A 19234-nucleotide genomic window follows, 5' to 3' on the forward strand; every position below is an offset into this window, starting at 1 on the left:
ATCTAGAAAAATTATTTTGATTTAGTAATTTTTTTGCCCATGCTTGTCAAGTATTGTAGAGATTCTCTAGTTTGGCTTTCTGTCTGCTTCTGCTACCATTTTAAGATATCACTGTTAATGTTAGAGCTGAATTTAGGGTGGGTGTAGAAGAACAAATACTATTTCCGAGAGCATTGGTGTCCAGATGTTTTACAGATATTAAAGGGAAAAAAAGCTTGGGAAAATCTTGATAAATAAGGTTAGAAAGTTTTTTACTGCTGGACTTACCAGTGCCTACAATATGCTAATTTTCATCATCCATCGCTAAGAAGAGAAATGTAACACAGTGTTTCCCAAAACTCACTTAACAATTTTACATTATTTTTTAAAGAAAAACTATTCATCACTAGTGTTCCATGGAAGACAGTTTGGGAAACACTTGTGTCCATTTTATAATTACTGTTTAATCTTTATACTTTTCTTGGGAGGCTTCCTAAAACTGCTTAAAATGGCTACTTAGAATCAACAATTCTTTTTTTTTTTCTTTTTTTTTTTAATTTATTTTTGGGACAGAGAGAGACAGAGCATGAACGGGGGAGGGGCAGAGAGAGAGGGCCACACAGAATCGGAAACAGGCTCCAGGCTCCGAGCCATCAGCCCAGAGCCTGACGCGGGGCTCGAACTCACGGACCGCGAGATCGTGACCTGGCTGAAGTCGGACGCTTAACCGACTGCGCCACCCAGGCGCCCCGAATCAACAATTCTTAAAGCTAGAGGTGTCCTATAGGTTATCTACTCCTACCTCTTATTTTACATATGAGGAAACTGAGGCCCAAAGAGAGGAAGTGATTTTGCCCAAGTTTCAGACTAACTGCAGTACTATCTTCAAGTTTCCTGATCTCAAGTCAGTGTTCTTTCCACTATGTAATACAGTTTCTTGATTTCTAACACCCATGCTTTTCTTGGATTTCCCTTTTATAACCAAGTAGCTGTATGATTAATTTGGGGTTACCTCCCCCACAAGAAGGCTGAATTTTTCAGTTATGATCAGCACTATACATTGGTTTACCCACAGGTACTTTCATCACCAGTTCTAAATCACTAGTCTGTGCCTGGACCAGGGCATTTCCCCTCCTGGTAGGTCTTAAACTGCCAGTTCCAGGAAGCAGTTAATTGCTTTACCTGAAACCACATTTCTCCCTGCATCAGGATGACAATGTAGTCTGTGCACATGTGACTTTGGTAAACAGCTTCCTTCATATGGTTTCCTTCATATGCCTCCTGATTTGGTCTTCCACCCTAGTTCTACAGACTTTTAGCATGTTTATTGTCTCAGCTTTTGTATATATGTGAGCTGGTGTTGGCCATCATCTTACCAGCTTAGGTTTATGAGGCTAAACATCCAGCGCCATCCATAGTCTCCTGGGCATTGACATTATGCCTATAGCTGGGGTGGGTGTCACCAGGTGAATATGGTGCTTGGGCTTAATGCCCCAGTTCAAATATCTGACCTAAAAACAGGCATGGATGGCCAGGGGAGGAACTCATCCCCTCTACATCTCAAAAATAAGCTGTGGTTAAAAGAACCAGTACGTCAAGTAACCACTGGCTTACAACATTTGCAAGACAATGGCCATGTCCTTTCGGAGGGTGGGGGGAGTCAACCACAGCACACACACTTCATTTGTTGCCTGCCATCACAATCCCACTCCCCACCCTACTTTCTTATTTGTTACTGAAAATGAGAATTCCTAAGGGGGAAAAAACCTAATAGTTTTTCTAGGCTTTTCTGGTTTCTGTTAGTTGTTCATTAAAGAACGACTCTTTCTCAAGGAGGTTCCAAGCTTCCTCCTGGGTGCTTTTCAATCCAAATCTGTGTTCTTAGAAACCTTTAATTTTCTCCTTCAGCTTTAGCTTAATTGTATCTCTGGTGCCTATTTTCTTTCTTCTTTTAAGTTCATGAGTTTATTTTTCTCTATCATTAAGGCAGAAGATCCATGCACTAAAGTTCCCATGTCTTCTCTGCTGCCTTTTGTCCTGAAGGAAGCAGTCTGTTACTGTTTGGAGGCAGTGTGGCTCTGAGCCTCAGTTTCCTCGTCTACAAATGGGGATATGATTATTTATCTGACAGAACTGTTGTTAAAGTTAGAATGAGCATTTATAAGGCACTCAGCACAGTGCCTGGCACCTAGGAGGTGCTAAAGAAATGTCCACTCAGGAAAGACAGGCTCCGTCCCTCACTCAGAGATCCTTGGGTTCCTAAGGACCCTGGTGGTCTCTCCTTACCTTCCACCTGAACTCCAAACCCACTCCTTCTCCAAACCTATTGGTTGGTTTTTCAGCTGTTCCCGAAGGAACCTTTCATCCCCTCTTGGCTCCATTCTCTGAGGCAGAACCTGTCAGGCCCCACCCTCTCGGTGCCTTAGAGTTTCTGCTGAGACAGTGTCAAATAATGAAATGTTTAAATCCCAGGATTCAATTCAATTCAACTAAATGCCAGAGTTTTTGGCTTCTGGGTCGGGGGCAGCTCCAGACAAGCGTGCATTCTCTCTTCCAGCATCCTCTCCAAAGTAGGTGGGAAGCAATGGGGTTCAGCACCTTGGGGAAATAACCTCTCTTTGTTATTGTTCCCTCATCCATAAAATGGAATAATAACAGAACCCATGGAAGGGTCCAGGTTCTATGGGGTCTGACACTTTAAAAACAACACAGACTTATGAATATGAAATTAAGAACAGGGCGTAAGCAGGAGCTTACTCAAGTGAGGGACCCTGAAGTCTGGGGTTCATTACCTTCAGGGTAAATCTGTGCTTAATTGAAGCAGTGGGGCTGTGGTGGGGTTTAAGTGAAAGACTATATGTAAAGTGCTCAGCACAGCTCCACACCTAGTAGGCTATTATAATGCTAATGATTATTACAGATATTTATAATAATTTTGATAAAATTATATGTTAACTCCATAAATAAAATTATAAAAAGAAACATGACAATAATTATAAAGCTTCCTTCTTTTCTCTTGTTCCTATCCTACTCATCAGAATGCAGTGGAGTGAGCCCCACTCCAGCTTGTCCTTACTTGAGGCTCTCTCTTCCTTAAACCTGTGGACCCCATTCTCTGGGAGTTTCCATTTCCTAGTTCCTCCATGTACTGTGGTCCCTAATCCCTGGAGTGGCTGTGTGTGTGTGTGTGTGTGTGTGTGTGTGTGTGTGATTGAGAGAGAGAGAGAGAGAGAGGAGAGAGAGAGGGAAAGAGACAGACAGACAAAGAAACAGAGAGAGAGAAAAAGCATTCTGTGGGGTGGATATTTGTTTCTCAGGGCAAGTTTGGTTGTGTAGCTTGGAGAAGGAAAGTGCTCTAAGAAACAAAGCAAATGCAGAATCTACTCCAAGGTCCCAGCCCCACCCTGCAGCCAGTACTGCAGGGTGTGGTGGACTTCGGGGAGAAGGACAGAAGGACAAAAGGACATGCTTCATAAATCCAGAGAAGCCACTGAAACCTAGACTTCAGCTGCTCCTCTCAGGAAGTGTCCTGCCCTTGAGATAAAATATCTGAAGTAATTTAAATCATATGTCTGACTGGAGATGGGGACACAAGGTGGGGGGACTTTTGTTTGTTCTTCCAAACTCCTCTCTCCTCTCCACAGCCTGGAGGTTCTCTTGTTCCAGAAGAGGATGGCGTTGGAGGGAGCCCCAGCCATGACTCACTCGGAGCTAATCCTTGGCAAATCCGTCACCATGGAAACTGCCAATCATCCATGCTTTTCATAGCTTAACAGAACATCTGCCAGGGGAAAGCCAAGTGATACAAATTGTTCGTCCTGCCTACCGTGTTTACACTGGGGCCCCTGGAAAACAGTGAGAGAGCCAGAGAGGCAATGTTCCATAGCAGGATGGTGGCCCAACTCTGGTCACTAATTAGCCGGGTGACCTTTAGCAATCCTTCATAAGCCCCTCTGTGCTCCTCCTTCCCCAGTTGGTCACATAAAAGATCAGTCCTTCTCAACCTGGTTGGGCCAAGGGGCAGTGGGAGAGACGGGGAAGCCCATCTCCGGAGAAGCGTGAGGTAAAACAAAAGGCCTGTGTAGATAGTTTCTTCAATATTATAATTTTATATTTGGACTTTTACAAAACAATATTTTCATAATTTAAGCTGCAGAATATAAAGCTTGACTAATATTCTTAGGTAGCAATCTTTCTCAAAGGAAGGACAAATATACCCCTCTCTGGTCCAGGGAGGCATATCAGAATTTCTAGTGTAGGTGAGGGTTTCAGTATCATTATCAAAAGTGAATATGGATTAAAAAGAAAAAGTTGAGGGGCACCTGGGTGGTTCAGTTGGTTAAGCATCTGACTCTTGATTTCAGCTCAGGTCATAATCTCATGGTTTGTGAGACTGAGCCCTGCATCCGGCTCCTCACTGTCAGTGCAGAGCCTGCTTGGGACTCTCTCTCTTTCTCTCTCTCTCTGCCCCTCCCCTACTCACGTTCACGCATGCTCTCTTTCTCTCGCTCAAAAGGAATAAATAAAACGAACGAGAAAGAAAGAAAGAAAGAAAGAAAGAAAGAAAGAAAGAAAAGAGGAAGGAAGGAAGGAAGGGGGGAAAGAAGGAAGGAAGGAAGGAAGGAAGGAAGGAAGGAAGGAAGGAAAAAGAAAGAAAGAATTGAGAGCTGCTGAACTAGCAGATCTCAAATGTTAGTCCCACTCAGACTCTGGGCCACTGTGTGGCTCTTCAAACCTCAGGCTGCTGCTAATTCCTTGCTGGAGGGAGAAGTACTGAAGAGGGGGGCACCCTCCCTGCACCACTCCCTGATGCCCCGTCAGACCAGGCATCCCCTCTCTTCTAAGACACAGGGCCCAGAGAGGCAAAGGAGGGGAAGTGTGGAGCAGCGTGGAGGGGGCCCAGCAGGGTCACACTATTGACACAAGCTCTTGTGGGTGCCTGAGGACGCCCCCTGGAGTGCGGCCAGCCAAAGAGGTCCACAACCCTGCCTCAGGTGTAACTGTGGCCCTGACACCCAGGCAGGGGTCCAAGGAAATGCTCAGGTGGGAAGTCTCTTGAAGGTGTGCTCTGCCTGTGTGGGGGAGGGAGGGCAAGTCAATATTTTCAAATGTCAACTTAAAAAAAAAAAATTTCCTCTATTCATTTTCCCCCTTGCATTTTCTGCCCATTCAAGAGGAAGTTGACATATATTTCACTGCCTTGAGGGAGATACGTGCCAGAAGGAAGCTTAATTTGCCTGCACCCTGTTTTGGGTTCTGTTTCTCAAAAGCCTGAGCCCTTAGGAGATTTTAGAGAAAAGGAACCGCAAAATAGGTGGGGGAAAGCATGGCAGGGGCGGGGGCGGGCAGTGGAGGGGGCGGCGTGGACATAGTTTGGTACATAGTTTGCTGGGTCCAGTGTAAATAAAAATATAAGATCCCTTGTTCAAAAATTATTAAGAGTTTTAGCAAAAGTAAATCATTACACCGAGCAGGGGGCCTTTCTGAGCGTGGGACCCAGTGTGAATGCATAGGTTCATGCCCATAAAGCTGGCCCTGGACAAAAGTGTCTGCCATATTATTACAGAAGATTGCCCCTGGAGCTGAAGGCAAGGAGATAAAGGCTCATAAGATCTGGAGCCGTGTGGATGTACGACCCACTCCTGGTCAGCACAGCAGGAGCCCCACAAGACCCTTGGAAGGAGGGCCTGGAAAGTGCATAGACTCTAAAGCATAGGGCTCCCTATGTACTTGAGCATGTACTTGAACAGATGTGCAGACAGGACATCTGGCTGTGTGTACAATGATGAAAAGCCAGACATGCCTTGGGACTTGATAAGACCCTAAGACCCTGGAACAAGATGGCAGGGCAATGTAGAGGCATTGATGAATGACTGACATTCATTTTTAATCATCCTGGCAGAATGAAGACTGAGTCAGAGACTGACTCTTTTCATTTCATAAAAATGAAAGAGATGCATTACTTCTGGCACATCTGGATTTGTGGACCAAGATTCTACCTGCCGCTCCTGAGGCCTAGCTCCAAGCTCACTTCTGTGGTCAGCCTGGGGGGTGGGGGTCAGGGCGGTGGGTCAGGTAGGAGACTGCTGTGGTGATCTATTGAGAGATGAGGCTTGGACCAGAGTGGTCAGGTGGTAGAGGTGGAAAGAAGTAGGAAGTAAAGGAGAAGCTCCTTTAGGAGGACTTGGAGGGTACTGGTGAGAAAGAGGATGTTATCATGAATAACTCCCCATTACTGGCATGAGCAATTGTTTGGATGGAGATGCCATTTCCTGAGATCAAGAGTAAGGAGAAGAACCAGTTGGGGGATGGGTGGGAGGGCTTGGTTCTGAACATGTTGGGTCTGAGATACCCAGTGGATGATGCCATGTAAGCAACTAAGAATATGATACGAAGCTTAGAGAAATCTGGGCTAGAGGTACAAGTCTGGGAGTCATCAGTCTTGTGAGTGGTCATTGAACAGTAGGCATGGATGAGATCCTAAGGAAAACAGTAGAGAAAGAAGAGAAAAACCCCAAAATTTAATGGGCAGGCAGAAGAGGATGTACCCAAATAGGCAAGTCAGAGAGGCAGGGGGCAGACCAGGAGGTGCTACATCAGAGAAGGCAAGAGAAAAGGAGGAAGTGGAGGTTGCCAGTCAAATGCACTGAGAAACTAGAGATGATAGTTGAACTGAATAGCATGGCAGCCACTGAAGACTCTGGAAAGGCCATTTCAGTAGAGAGGCAGGCTCGGAATTCCAAAAGAAGAGCATGCACAAAGGCAACAGGAGGCAGGAAATGGAGACAGGAGCACAAAGCCCCAGTGCTTGATTGTGAAAAGCAGAGAAAACATGCATTGCTGGAGGCCAGAGTGGGATTCAGGAAAGCTGATTAAAGGCGATTAACGTTGTTCATTTTTTTCATTTGCACAGCTTTACTGAGGTGTAACTAATAAACGATAAGCTGCACACGTTTAAAGTGTCATAATCTGGAAAGCTGTGACATAGGGATACACCTGTGAACCTATCACCACAGTCCAGAATAGTGTTTCATACCCCCAAATTTCCTTGTCCCTCCCTCCTGCTCCCCACACCCCTATTCCCCATCCACTGATCTCCCTTCTGTTACTATAGTCTGCATTTTCTAGAATTTTATATAAATGGAGTTTTGTATAATTTTATCTTTTAAAAAAAGTACTTGTTTTTGTCTGACTTCTTTCTTGCAGCACCATTAATTTTTTTTAATGTTTATTTTTGAGAGAGAGAGAGAGAGAGAGAGAGAGCACGCAAGCAGGGGAGGGGCTCACAAGCAGGCTCCAGGCTCTGAGCTGTCAGCACACAACCCAATGCAGGGCTCGAACTCACGAACTGTAAGATCAGGACCTGACCTGAAGTGGGACGCTTAACCAACTGAGCCACCCAGGTGCCCTGTGCAGCACTGTTATTTTGAGGTCCATCTGTATTGTTGCAGGTATAAATAGCTCATTCCTTTTTATTGTTGAGTAGTTTTACATGGATGGCTATACCATAATTTATCTATTTGTCAGTTGATGAATATTTGAATTATTTCTAGTTCATGACTATTACAAATTAAACTGCTTTTAACAGTCATGCACAAGTCTTTACATGTTTTCACTACTCTGCAGCGGATAACCAGGAGGGGATGGCTGGGTGTATATTTAGGTTTCTTTCTTTTAAGCCTATATAGTACCTGGTATTCCCAGGCAGTCGCCCATCCACGCACTAACCAGGCACAGCCCTGCTTACCTTCCAAGATCAGACACATTTACGGTGCTATGGCCATAGACTGTTCAATTTTTAAGAAATCATCCTACTGTTTTCCAAAATGGTTGCACAGTGTATGAGAGTTCCAGTTTTTCCACATCCTTGCCAGCATTTGTCACGGGCAGCCTTTTAAAGTTTTAACATCCTAGTAGCTTCTCCTCCTTTTTCTATCCCTATGTTATTTGAGGAGAGGATCATGAGCAAGGAAATAGCCACATGAAGGCAGGCAGAGGGAAGAGGGGAGAAGGACACGGAGACAAGATCAGCCACACTCCAGGCCACTGATGTGGCCTGATCAAGAGTAAAATGCTTCTCTGAGTCTGTGCCATGGGACAAGTCCAGTCTCTAGCAAATGGTTATTTCTTATGATCATTCAGTCCACATGTTGGCTTACCACCTTCCGGGCCAAGGCCTAGAGCCTAAGAGTTCTAGAGGGATCTCAGCTTTGTAACGCTCCTCCCTGGCCACTGTAGAGCAGAAAAATGGGGAAGGTAGGGCAGGGAGATTCATTCATTGTCCAAGGGTCCTGATCTCACCCACACCCAGAACAGGGAGAAGACAATAGCATTTCTCTGCCCCCTGGAGAAGACTCACAGGTTGGGGTAGGGAGGAGGGGAGTTTCTAGACCAAGTTTGCACCCATTCTGTGGTGGAAGGGGCAGCTTGCCCTGCTAAGGAATCCATCCTGCTCAGCCCTAAGAGAAATATGTCTCCTCTACTGACCGGGCCAAGAGGTTTCAATAGATAGGTATGGAGGGTAAGGAAGAATAAATAATGCTGGAGCCTTTAGGAATTGTGGACAAGTAAACTCTCTGTTAATAGCTTTTTAGTCAAAGCTAAGGCCATCTCTAAAGTCAGATAGACATCCTAGGAGCATATGCAGGCCATTTATAATACTGAGTTTTAGAAACCAAGCATTTATACCCCTAACGCGGGAGTATTAGAAATTAGTATTAGAGTATTGGAAAAAGGATCCAAATTACTATACCTGTAGCCGCTGGGAAGAACACCCCAAAAACAGTGAAAAAAGACTCTCCAGGGCTGTAATCTGGCAGAGTGTTGTTCTGTAGCAGTTCTGGTGAATACCCAATAAAACCGTGCTCTGAAATAATACAAAGGAGAGCAAAATGAGTCAAGTGAGAAGATACAGCATGCAGGCTTCCCTAGATTACAGGCCTAGCTTATATAAATTTAAATATTAAAAGGTAGGGGTCTGAGGTGCCTGGGTGGCTCAGTTGGTTGAGCGTCTGACTCTTGATTTTGGCTCAGGTCATGATCCCAGTGTCATGGGATAGAGCCCAGGGTCAGGCTCTGTGCTGACAGCACAGGGCCTGCTTGAGATTCTCTCTCTCCCTCTCTCTCTACCCCTTCCCTGCTCTCTCTCTCTCTCCTCTCTCTCTCTCAAAATACATAAATAAACTTAAAAAAAAAAAAAAGGTAGGGGCGTGTCTGTGAGAGAAAGGAAAAGGAAGAAGTCTGACAGAATCGGCCTTAACACTTCCAGGGCTGGATTTTGTATGTCTTTATCTACAGATATAGGTAGATAAAATGACTTGAAGGAGAACAATAGTTACCTCTGGGAAAGGGAGCATTTTCTTTTTTCCTTTTCTTCTTTTTTCTTTACAGATTTCCATATAGCTGGAATCTTTCACTGAGCGTGTATCTATGTATTTTCTGTTAATTGAAAAAGTTAAGCTACTTTCCCTCTTCAGAAACCTTTCCACGGGTCCCTGTTAGCTGCAGAATATAGTCCAAACTCCTTAAGATGAATATCAAAGCCCTCTACAACCAGGCAACATGCCACCATTTCCTGCCTTTCCTCTGCCCAGAAGTCACAAAAATGACTCTCCACAAGAACACCAGTAATACCCATTCCTGTGTCCCTGCCTTCCAGCCCCTTCTCCCACATCTCTAAGCATCAATGCCATGCTCACTTTTTTTTTTTTTTATGTTTATTGATTTGTGAGGGGGGGAGGGACATAGGGAGAGGAGGACAGAGGATGTGAAGCAGGTTCTGCACTGACAGCAGAGAGCCTGATGAGGGGCTCAAACTCATGAACTGTGAGATCATGACCTGAGCCATAGTCTGATGCTCAACTGACTGAGCCACTCAGGTGCCCCATTGTCATGCTCACTCTTTTTTTTTTAATTTTTTTAAATGTTTATTTATTTTTGAGAGAGACAGAGAGACTGAGTATGAGTGGGGGAGGGGCAGAGAGAGGGAGAGGGAGACACAGAATCCGAAGCAAGCTCCAGGCTCTGAGCTGTCAGCACACAGCCCGATGCGCGGCTTGAACTCACAAACCGCAAGATCATGACCTGAGCCAAAGTCGGACGCTTAACCGACTGAGCCACCCAGGCGCCCCACCATGCTCACTTTTAAAGCCCATCTCAAATGCTACTTCCTTTGGCTTTTACATCAACTCCTGATCAGAATCAATTCCTCCTAAGTGCCCTCATACTGTGACTGGCCATATTAGATCTTACCCCAACTAGACTCCTTGGGGCAAGAAATCCAGTCTCACAAATGTCTGCCCTCAAGAGTCAAGCACTGTGCCTGTCACACAAGAGGTAGGTGGCAAATATGGGTCACATTAAGAAGAATCTTTCTCTTAGATCTTGGCTATGGGCACATCTCGAATCCATGCTTTCACTTTGACTTGTTCATAGGCTGCTTTTTAGCAAGAACATCTCAGATCCGATTTCTTCAAAGTGTTTTAAACATTTGTACACTGACTTCAATAAAATTTTTCAGGTGGTTTTAAGCCTATTTTGTTTCTTTGTCAAAGGAGGTCACTTTGAAGAGCATCTGTGACATGTTAGTGGGCTGTGGAAGTTTAAGATCCAGATCAAGTATTCTTAGGCTCAGGAACATCCAGGATATCCAGCCTCTGCTTTTGAATCTCATCTCAGAGAATGAGTTAGTTTGTTCCTGTTAACTATAGCCTAAGAGAAGCCAGTCCTGCCCTCCTTCCCTCAACCCCCACAACCACATAGGATGGGCGTCTAGCCACCACTCCAGCCGACCCCTGGAGCTGTGGTGACAGAATTTCCTGCCCAACTGTCCTCCACCTACCTCGGGGCTTAGCTTCCCCCTGGGCCTCAATCCACAAAAGAGCTCCTGCTCACTCATGAGCCCAGTGAGATCACCAGCGCTTTTCACAGCTTCCAAGATTCATAACTTAATAGGAAAAATATTTTTTAAAAAAATAATAAAATGAAAGCTCAGTGAAGCACAAGGGACCCTTGGGAGTCCGGTCAAGACTTAAAATCACTGTCGATTGCTTTCTTCTGCCTGAATGCGGAATTTGTCCTGAGACATTAAATCCCAAGTACTGTGCAACATTTCTGAATGGTTTGGCATCTTCACAGCTGGTCTTCCCCTCATTAACAAAAAAGCAATAATGGCTGAGTTAACTTTAGTTTATCCGCTGGCTGACCCCACTGACTAGCCTTTCTGAGGTGAACACCAAGCCCAGCCTGCCTTGGAACAGAGTTCAGCCAAGCTGGAATGCTGCACAGGTCTGAAGGCCCATCTGAACGCAGGGCTGTGGGCATGCTGGGCGGGCCAGCCGTGCAGGACAGAAACACCTCATCAGGCTTCACTGATCCCTGCAGAGGAGGCCCATGGGAGCTCAGTCAGAGAGGGGTATATGAAGGCTTTGCCCAGGCCCCATGGATGAGTCTTCTCTCCCTCCACCCCACCAAGAACCACAGATTGAGAGCCTAAGTCACTTGGCTCTCATGGGGGTCTGTGAGGAGGCCTGCCTCATCCCCTGTCTCTGCAGGGCCTATGGCAGATGCGGCCCCACGCATTCCCCAGCACACGCTCACGCCGACATGCTGCTGAGACAGCCCTCTCCCTTCAGATGTGCTTCTGAATCTTTCTCAAGGAAATCATCTTAACTTTGAAAAGAACTTTATGGACAGAAACATTTCAATGCTTTACTTATAAAGATGTAAAATGGGGAGTCTAAATGCCTAACTATGGGGAACTGAAGTATTTTAAATGTTTATAAAGGGCTTTTAGCACCACAGAAAATTGTCCATGTTATGTATGATACATGGTGAAGCAAGAAACCTGGATACCATTTATAGTACAAATACCAAAAGAGTTTCAATATACACGTGTAAGAAAAGACTAGAAGGAAACATAAACATACTAACTATGGATATCTATATAATGCAATTATGAGCAATTTCTCTTTTCTTTTCATAAGTGTTCCACATTGTCTTTCACAAGTTAAAATTGACTTACCAAAAAAACAACTATATCTTTCAGAAAAACAAACAAAACATCCCAGGACTGAAAGCCTACCTTCTCTAGACAACTTCTTTGTAAACAAGTATCTTTTCTTTCTTTCTTTTCTTTTCTTTCTTTCTTTCTTTCTTTCTTTCTTTCTTTCTTTCTTTCTTTCTATTTATACTCTATCTGCTTCTAGACATGATTTAAGTGATTTATGAGAAAAAATAAAAGATGGGGCAGATAAAAAAAGAAAAAGGAAGAAAGAAAGAAAGAAAGAAAGAAAGAAAGAAAGAAAGAAAGAGGAAAGGAGGGAGGGAGAGGAGGGCGGAGAGGGAGAGGAAGGAAGGAAGGAAGGAAGGAAGGAAGGAAGGAAGGAAGGAAAGGGAGGGAGGGAGGGAGGAAGGAAGGAAGGAAGGAAGGAAGGAAGGAAGGAAAGGGAGGGAGGGAGGCAGGGAGGAAGGAAGGAAGGAAGGAAGGAAGGAAGGAAGGAAGGAAGGAAGGAAGGAAGGAAATGAAAGAGAGAGCACAGGGCTGAGCAGATCCCACCTGCAAATAAACTAAAATTAACTCAGCCACACCTCCATGAGACACGCCTGAGGTCTCCAAATAAGGCTCTGAGGTAAGATCCTGCAGTGATCACCCTCAGACTAGAATCCAAGGCCCAGAGAGATCATTTGACGACTATTTGGTCAAGCCCACTCAGGCAGGGACAGACCTCAGGCACAAGTGCCACTTTCCAATGGATGAGAAGGAGCTCCAGAAGCTTGCATAATGGACCTGCTTCATTTCCTCTGCCTTTACCTTCCCAGGCCCTTATGACTCCCACCCCCTTACAACCTCACCACCTCAGGCCCCCAGTCCTGAGCCAGCCTCCAACGAGGTTTGGCCCTACTGGTCCCCACCCCAACTTCTGGGGACCCAGTCTCTATCCCACACCCCAAGCCAAGTCAAGCTGAACCTCAAGCTTATGGCAGGGTGGGTGCCCAGTTCAGGCACTGATGTCCCTGCCTGGCTTGTACTTGCTGGCTGAGGCATGGGGTGAGATCAGCTGGTCATATCCAGGGCACAGGGCTGAGAGGACCCCACCTGCCATGTCCTCTTACAGTGCGTCCTCAAGCCTGATGTACTAACATCCAGAACAAAGGTTCTTAATTTGGCTAGTTTTGGCCCCGTTTGAAAATCTGTTGAAAGCTGTCCCCACAGACAACACATTTTACACATCATTTGGAGGTTCCCAGGCCTTTGAAGTCTCTTTGAGGGACATGTACCCCAAAGTTCAGGACTTCCACACTAGGGCTGCTTCTGCACCTGAGACTTCCGCCAGGCCCTGCACCCCTACAGCCTCCCATGCCCTGACTGCTACCATGCCCTACCTCGCAGTGGCAGCAGACCCAGGTGACACAGCCAGCAAAGTTTCATACCGCAGTCCTTGCCAGGCAGTGAGGAGTCTCTCTGTGCACAGGATTGTGCAGGTTCCATCTTCAAGGACATCACAGGGCAACCTCTCTTCTGAACACACTGACGTGCAGCCCTTTATTGAGCACCTCCTATGCACCAATTACTGGGAAGTAAGTCCTCTACAATGTCATCCCTGATTCCCATAACCACCCTGCAAGATCAGATATAAGGACAGTTGGCTCAGGAAGGCACAGAATCTTGTCCAAGGTCACACAGCCAGACCTGTCTGTATTACAGCTATTGCCTCTCCTGTAGGAGACCAGTTCCCAGATCCCCAGCACTGCCCTCCCCACCAAGAGAGAGCCAGCTTTGGTTCTGGGCAGGCCTGTGGTCTGTGGGACAAACTTTTCTGGGGACATCTTTTCCCCAGGGGGATAGTGCTAAGGCATACAGCATAGATTCTCATCAACCCCTGAAACCCACCCCCCCAAAGATCACAGGATCTCCCTCTCTCCATCTGCAGAGGGCTAACAGAGGGTCTCCCCTGTGGAATGCCACATGTACCAAGGGGTATATGACTGGCTGAGGCTTGAATAGCTAGAAGGCAGAGCCTAGCTTGGACCCAGATCTGTCTGAATTCAAAGTTTTCCATCTACCATACTGTCTCTCTGTAATTCATCCCGAGCTGTTTCCCCAGAGATCTCTAAAGCTTGTGTTTTTGCCCCTGTAAACCTCTCAGTTCCTCTTCTGGTTAAACAGGGAGCCAATCTGGGGCATTCTCAGCTGACATCTTCCAACTCTGAAAGGCCCGGGATGCTCAGTGCCTGTACCTGCCACATGTGAATGTATCTGGGTTTGACCCGAACATCTGTTTCTGTATTTACCAAAAATACTTTGGCCCCATTTGAGCTATGTGCTTTTAGGAACAACAAAAACAGAATGGGGGTGGAGTGGGGAGACACAGAGGGAGAAAATAAATCAAGACAAAGTCCAGGCAGGAACGGGCAGAGGGAAGATGCTTGAAGGTCATCTACAGAAAGCCCTGGCCTTTCTTCCCAGAATCTGGTAACACAGCTCCTCTGGTTGCCATGAGTGGGCCCTGATTCTGCAGGGTCTGCTGTCTGCTCCCAAGGAGTACTCATGGGAACCCAGCCACCTTGCCCTGGCCCAAGGCTGTCTGCCCTGGTCACAAGTTGTGACAAACCGCAGCTCCCAAGCCCTCTGGTCAGGTGGCTGCTGGGAAGCTTCCTGTGGCACCTGTTGCTCCCCCACTCCTGCCGGCCCCACCTCTGGGGTCTGCTGAAATTAGAAGAGGCAGTCGGGAAGTCATCAGCCCCCACATGTGGGTGTCAGATTGCTGCTGCTGACTAACTTAGAAAGTGAGATTTCTAAAAATGACACTGGCAATGGGGCAGGGGTGGGGGGCACCTTGCTGTGAGTAGAGCTGGGGGGAGTGTGGGGGCAGGCAGGGGCTTCCGGCACCGGCACCGGCTTTCTTCTTGGCTCAGGTCCCTCACTCCGCCCCCAACCCCGACCAGCAAGACAGCCCTTTCCTGGGAATGGACAATGGGAGAGGTTGGTCCAACCAGGAATAGAAAGAGCGGAGGAAGGGCCTGGGAGAGAGGAAGGCAGGGAGGGCCCCAGAGGGCGGGCTGGGGCCTGAGGGATCACAGGAAGAGCAACTCTGCAAGGAAAAGGAAAGGAGAGGCCGAGGTTCTGGGAAGGGACACACACCAAAACAACGTAGTGGAGGAGTGGGGGAGGGATGGGGACAAGGCCACGAGGAGAGGGGCCAGCAGAGGCTCCCAGTCGAGGAGGAAGTACAGTAGGCCTGCAGTAGGGGAAACACGAATTGGGTGCCTCTCCCAGGAGCCCAGCATCATGCTGCACACACACCCCTCCCCTCAGGCCCTCCCTGATGGTGGTGCTGGAATGGTGGCCTGAGGGTCCGCCCAACCTCCGGGGCTGTTGTGACCACTCTAGGTTGTCGCCCTGTGGGGAGAGATCTGCAGCTTAAGGGAGAGAACAGGTCTGAAATAGCCTCACAAAGATAGGTCAGTGAAAAAGGGAAGAAAGAGTGTCCAGGGCCCCATCCTGCTACTAAGTGCCCCGCAGAGTTCTTGCCCAAGCAGCCCCCCAATTTACTCAGACACTGCCCAACCCCAGACAGTCCAAGGTGGACAAAGATGGGCAGTTCAACCTGCATGCCTCTGCCTGCTTGCACTGGCCAGTGGAGTTTTTCCTCCTCTGGGCTGTGGTGTTAGCTCCCGGGAGCTGCAAAGGGGCGGGGCAGTCAACTTGGACCCAAAGAGCATGGATTTGGGAGAAGAGAACCAAGAGTCTAGATACAGGGGTTGGTGCCCTGGTTCCTGGGGGACAGTGAGTGAGTCCTTTTTCCCTTTGAAATGCAAATTCTGACTGTCACTCTGGGATGAGCCCAAGGTTCCGCACCCCTACTGAGCGCCCCGGTGATGCAGACCACACACCCAGGTGCAGGTGCAGGGCCTACCAGGTGATGTTTTAGATCCCTTCTAATTCTGAAAGTGGCCCAGCCAGAAGCCCACTCTTTTTTTTTTTTTAATGTTTATTTTTGAGAGAGAAGCATGAGCAGGGGAGGGGCGGAGAAGCCGTGGGGGCAGGGGGGACAGAAGATCTGAAGCAGGCTCTGTGCTGATAGCGGAGAATCTGATGTGGAGCTCCAACTCATGAACCGTGAGATCATGACCTGAGCCGAAGTCGGACGCTTAACAAGCTAAGCCACCCAGGCGCCCCCCAAGAAGCTCATTCTTAACACTCAGTACCCAGAGTCCAATTATACCACTGATTTCCAGCAGCAGATCTAAAATCCCAAACTAGCTTCTAGAACATCACAGCACCACCCCCTACCTCCCTCATGCCCCTCCCTTCCCTGTGGTGGTGATACAACATGTGCTACAAAACTGTGACATCAGCTTGCCGTCACATTCCTGAATATGTTAAGGAAACAAAGCAATTATGGATTACAAGTATGCTACTAGGTCTCCTGTTGGTTATTACAGCATCTTGGGTGCCCTCCATTAGTGCAGATAACGAACCTTCATGGTCTAATCCGTGGGCCCATTTTGACAACTGAGCTCAGAGATGCAAACCAGCTATGCAAAGCATGAGAGCTGGAAGCGGAACTGTGGCCCTAGCTTGGAGTCCAGCCCGGAGCCCACAGAGTACCGAGCCCCAGTCTGCAGGGCTATCTCATTAAACTGGGTCATAACAATCTCAGTCCATTACAGGTACTCCACAGAAGTGCTCTGAACTTGAACTGGGTCAGGCTGTATTGGTTGGGACTGTTTTGACCACAGACTGGAGAGACAGAAGGGAAATGATGATAGGTTTGGAAGAGGCTCCCAAGATGCCCACCCACAGCACAGCTTTCCTTCCCCACGGGAGTTCTGGGCGGCGAGCTGCTAGCCTTCCCCACACCACAGTCTCCTCTCTGGCTTTGGCCTCTTTGGAGTTTGGTCCTCCAAAGAGAGGGTGGGGAGAGGATGTGAGCAGGGTTTCCAGCTCCCAGGCCCCCACCCAGAGAGAAAATACACAGAGGGAGGGCTGGGCATTCCAGCAGTGGCCAGAAGGGAAGTCTGAAGTGGGGCTGTGCCTGCCCAGAGGGCACAGGGAGGAGCAGTCTGGAGCCTCGAGGCCCCTGGGGATGGCCTCCACCCTGAAGGACAACTGGCTGGCGGGAACAGTGCCGGAAAGCCCCCAAGGCTGGGCAACCCAAGGGATGAAGGGTCTGCGGGGAGAGGTTAGGGGTGCCCCCTTGGAAGGGGGTGGCTGAAAGTTTCCCATAACAAGAGAGGCTCCTGCCAACCCTTACAATCCCTACAATCTAGGATGGACTGTTCAGAGATTCTTTCTGAGCAAAGGAGTCCTCACTTGTGAAAGGGAGGAAGAACCTTGTCTTAACGAAGAATGATTTCTAATACCCAAGAAATTGTTCAGTCTGCTGAAATGGACTCTATTTTAAATGCTTAATGAATCTTTTCTTGCCTTGGGGTCAGCCAGCTGAGATAAGAAATTTTTGCCTGGAGATGCCTACAGAGAAAAGAACTGTCAAATGCCCCAGAACATGAAAGGGCCTGACTTTGGTAGGAACTTTTCCTGGGCCCAGGAAACAAAGAGGTATCTTGGGATAAGACTAGCAATTGCCACACACCCTGAGTAAGGCTTTATCCCAGTCACTATTCTAAGCCCTTTAAGTATATTAGCTCAGAACGATCCTACAAGATAGGTGCATTTTTCAGGTAAAGAAATCAAAGCACAGAGGAGGCTAGATTCAACCCTTGGCTGCCACTGCTGGGGTCAGTGCTCACTCAAGGATGCAGGGAGCCTGGGAGGGGAGCCAGGAGCATGAGCTGGTCAGGCTGGGGCCCCGACTGAGGGGGCTACAGAGTCTCCAGTGGCTGCTCACAGCTCAAAGGAACCCTGAGAGGAAAATCGGGCCTTCTTATCTCCTAGGGTAAAGGAATGCACTCTCCCGCCAGGATAAGTGGCTGTTTTGACAGGAAATCTCCACCCTGGCTGTGGGTTCCACCCAGCCACCACTTACTCCTTCTGGCCGTCCTGGCCTCTGACATCCCAAGTCCCATCCTGCTTAAACTCCAGGCCCAGAGACCCCGAAATAATCCTAACCCAACTGGTAGTCCCCCGAATGGGCTGTTCCTACACAACTCTAGCCCCTTTGGCCGTCAAGAGTTCTGACCTTCCCTAGTCTTGCCTGGACACCCTCTCAGGGGCAGGCAACTGAGAAGGGGGGTGGGGGGTAAGAGGTTAAGTGGCCTCCTGCAGGGAGTTGTCAGCAAGACAATCACAGTTGTGTCAGCAAGCCCACCCTCCTGCCAGGCACTCTGCTGGAAATACTCAAATTCCAAGACACCCCTTCCTCTCCCCACTTCTACAGCCATAGGTACCTCTTTCCCACCACACGCCCGACCCAAAAAAGAAAGGAAGCAAATGTTCTCTTAGAACTCCATAGCAGAAGATTCAGCATCATAGGACCATGAAATGATAGGGCCACAGAGGCCTTTAGCCTCAAATCCATTTTACAGATGGGAAGGCTGAGGCCTGAAAAAGAACCCCGCACAGTTAACGGCTGGTCAGGCCAGACCAGGACCCAGTGTGGCCAAGCCCCCAACCAGTGTGTCCGGTAGGTCCTCACAGGTCCTGTGACGGCACTCATCTCTCTGTTGTCCCTGCCTGGCTACCTACCAGGTGGGGGCAAGAACCGTGCTGTCTTATTTCCTGGTGTGTCTCCAGTGTCTAGACCCAGGAAACATACAAAACCCATAAAATATTAATAATTAACAATGGAAACAACCCAAATGCTCACCAACAGATGAATGGATAAACAGAATGTGGTATGTCCATACAACATAATATTATTCAACCATACAAAGGAATGAAATACTGACACATACTGCGGCATGGGTGAACCTCAAAAACATTATGCTAAGTGAAAAAAATACAAAATGACAAATATGGTAAGGTTCCACTTATATGAAACATCTAGAACAGGCAAATTCATAAAGACAAAATAGAATAGAGGTCACCAGGGGCTGTGGGGGAGGGACGGGTAGTTATTGCTTAATAGACATAGTTTCTTAGAAGCAGAAAGTCATCATGGTTGCACAACGTGAGGAATGTAATAAATGCCACTGGATTGTACATTTAAAAAATGGTTGAAATGGCAAATTTTATGTCACATATGTTTAACCTCAATAAAACATAAACAAGTCACTTGTTTCCACAGTGCCCCCTGCAGGGACCATCATTGTATCCCTGTTTCTGGCCTGGGCTCCTCTCTGCTTTGCAGAT

The 19234-nt window shown here is 47.5% G+C and overlaps 1 protein-coding gene across 1 annotated transcript in view; it reads right to left on the reverse strand.

Moving 5' to 3' along the window:
• SLC12A8 (solute carrier family 12 member 8) overlaps positions 1-19234 on the reverse strand; it is a 145910-nt gene that overhangs the window by 48950 nt on the left and 77726 nt on the right. Inside the window, exon 6 of the mRNA XM_042903005.1 lies at positions 8732-8845. Coding sequence (XP_042758939.1) covers positions 8732-8845 — 114 coding nt within the window. The remainder of the gene's footprint in view (positions 1-8731; positions 8846-19234) is intronic.

This window comes from Panthera leo, chromosome C2, assembly GCF_018350215.1.
Source record: "Panthera leo isolate Ple1 chromosome C2, P.leo_Ple1_pat1.1, whole genome shotgun sequence".
NCBI classification, from domain to species: domain Eukaryota; kingdom Metazoa; phylum Chordata; class Mammalia; order Carnivora; family Felidae; genus Panthera; species Panthera leo.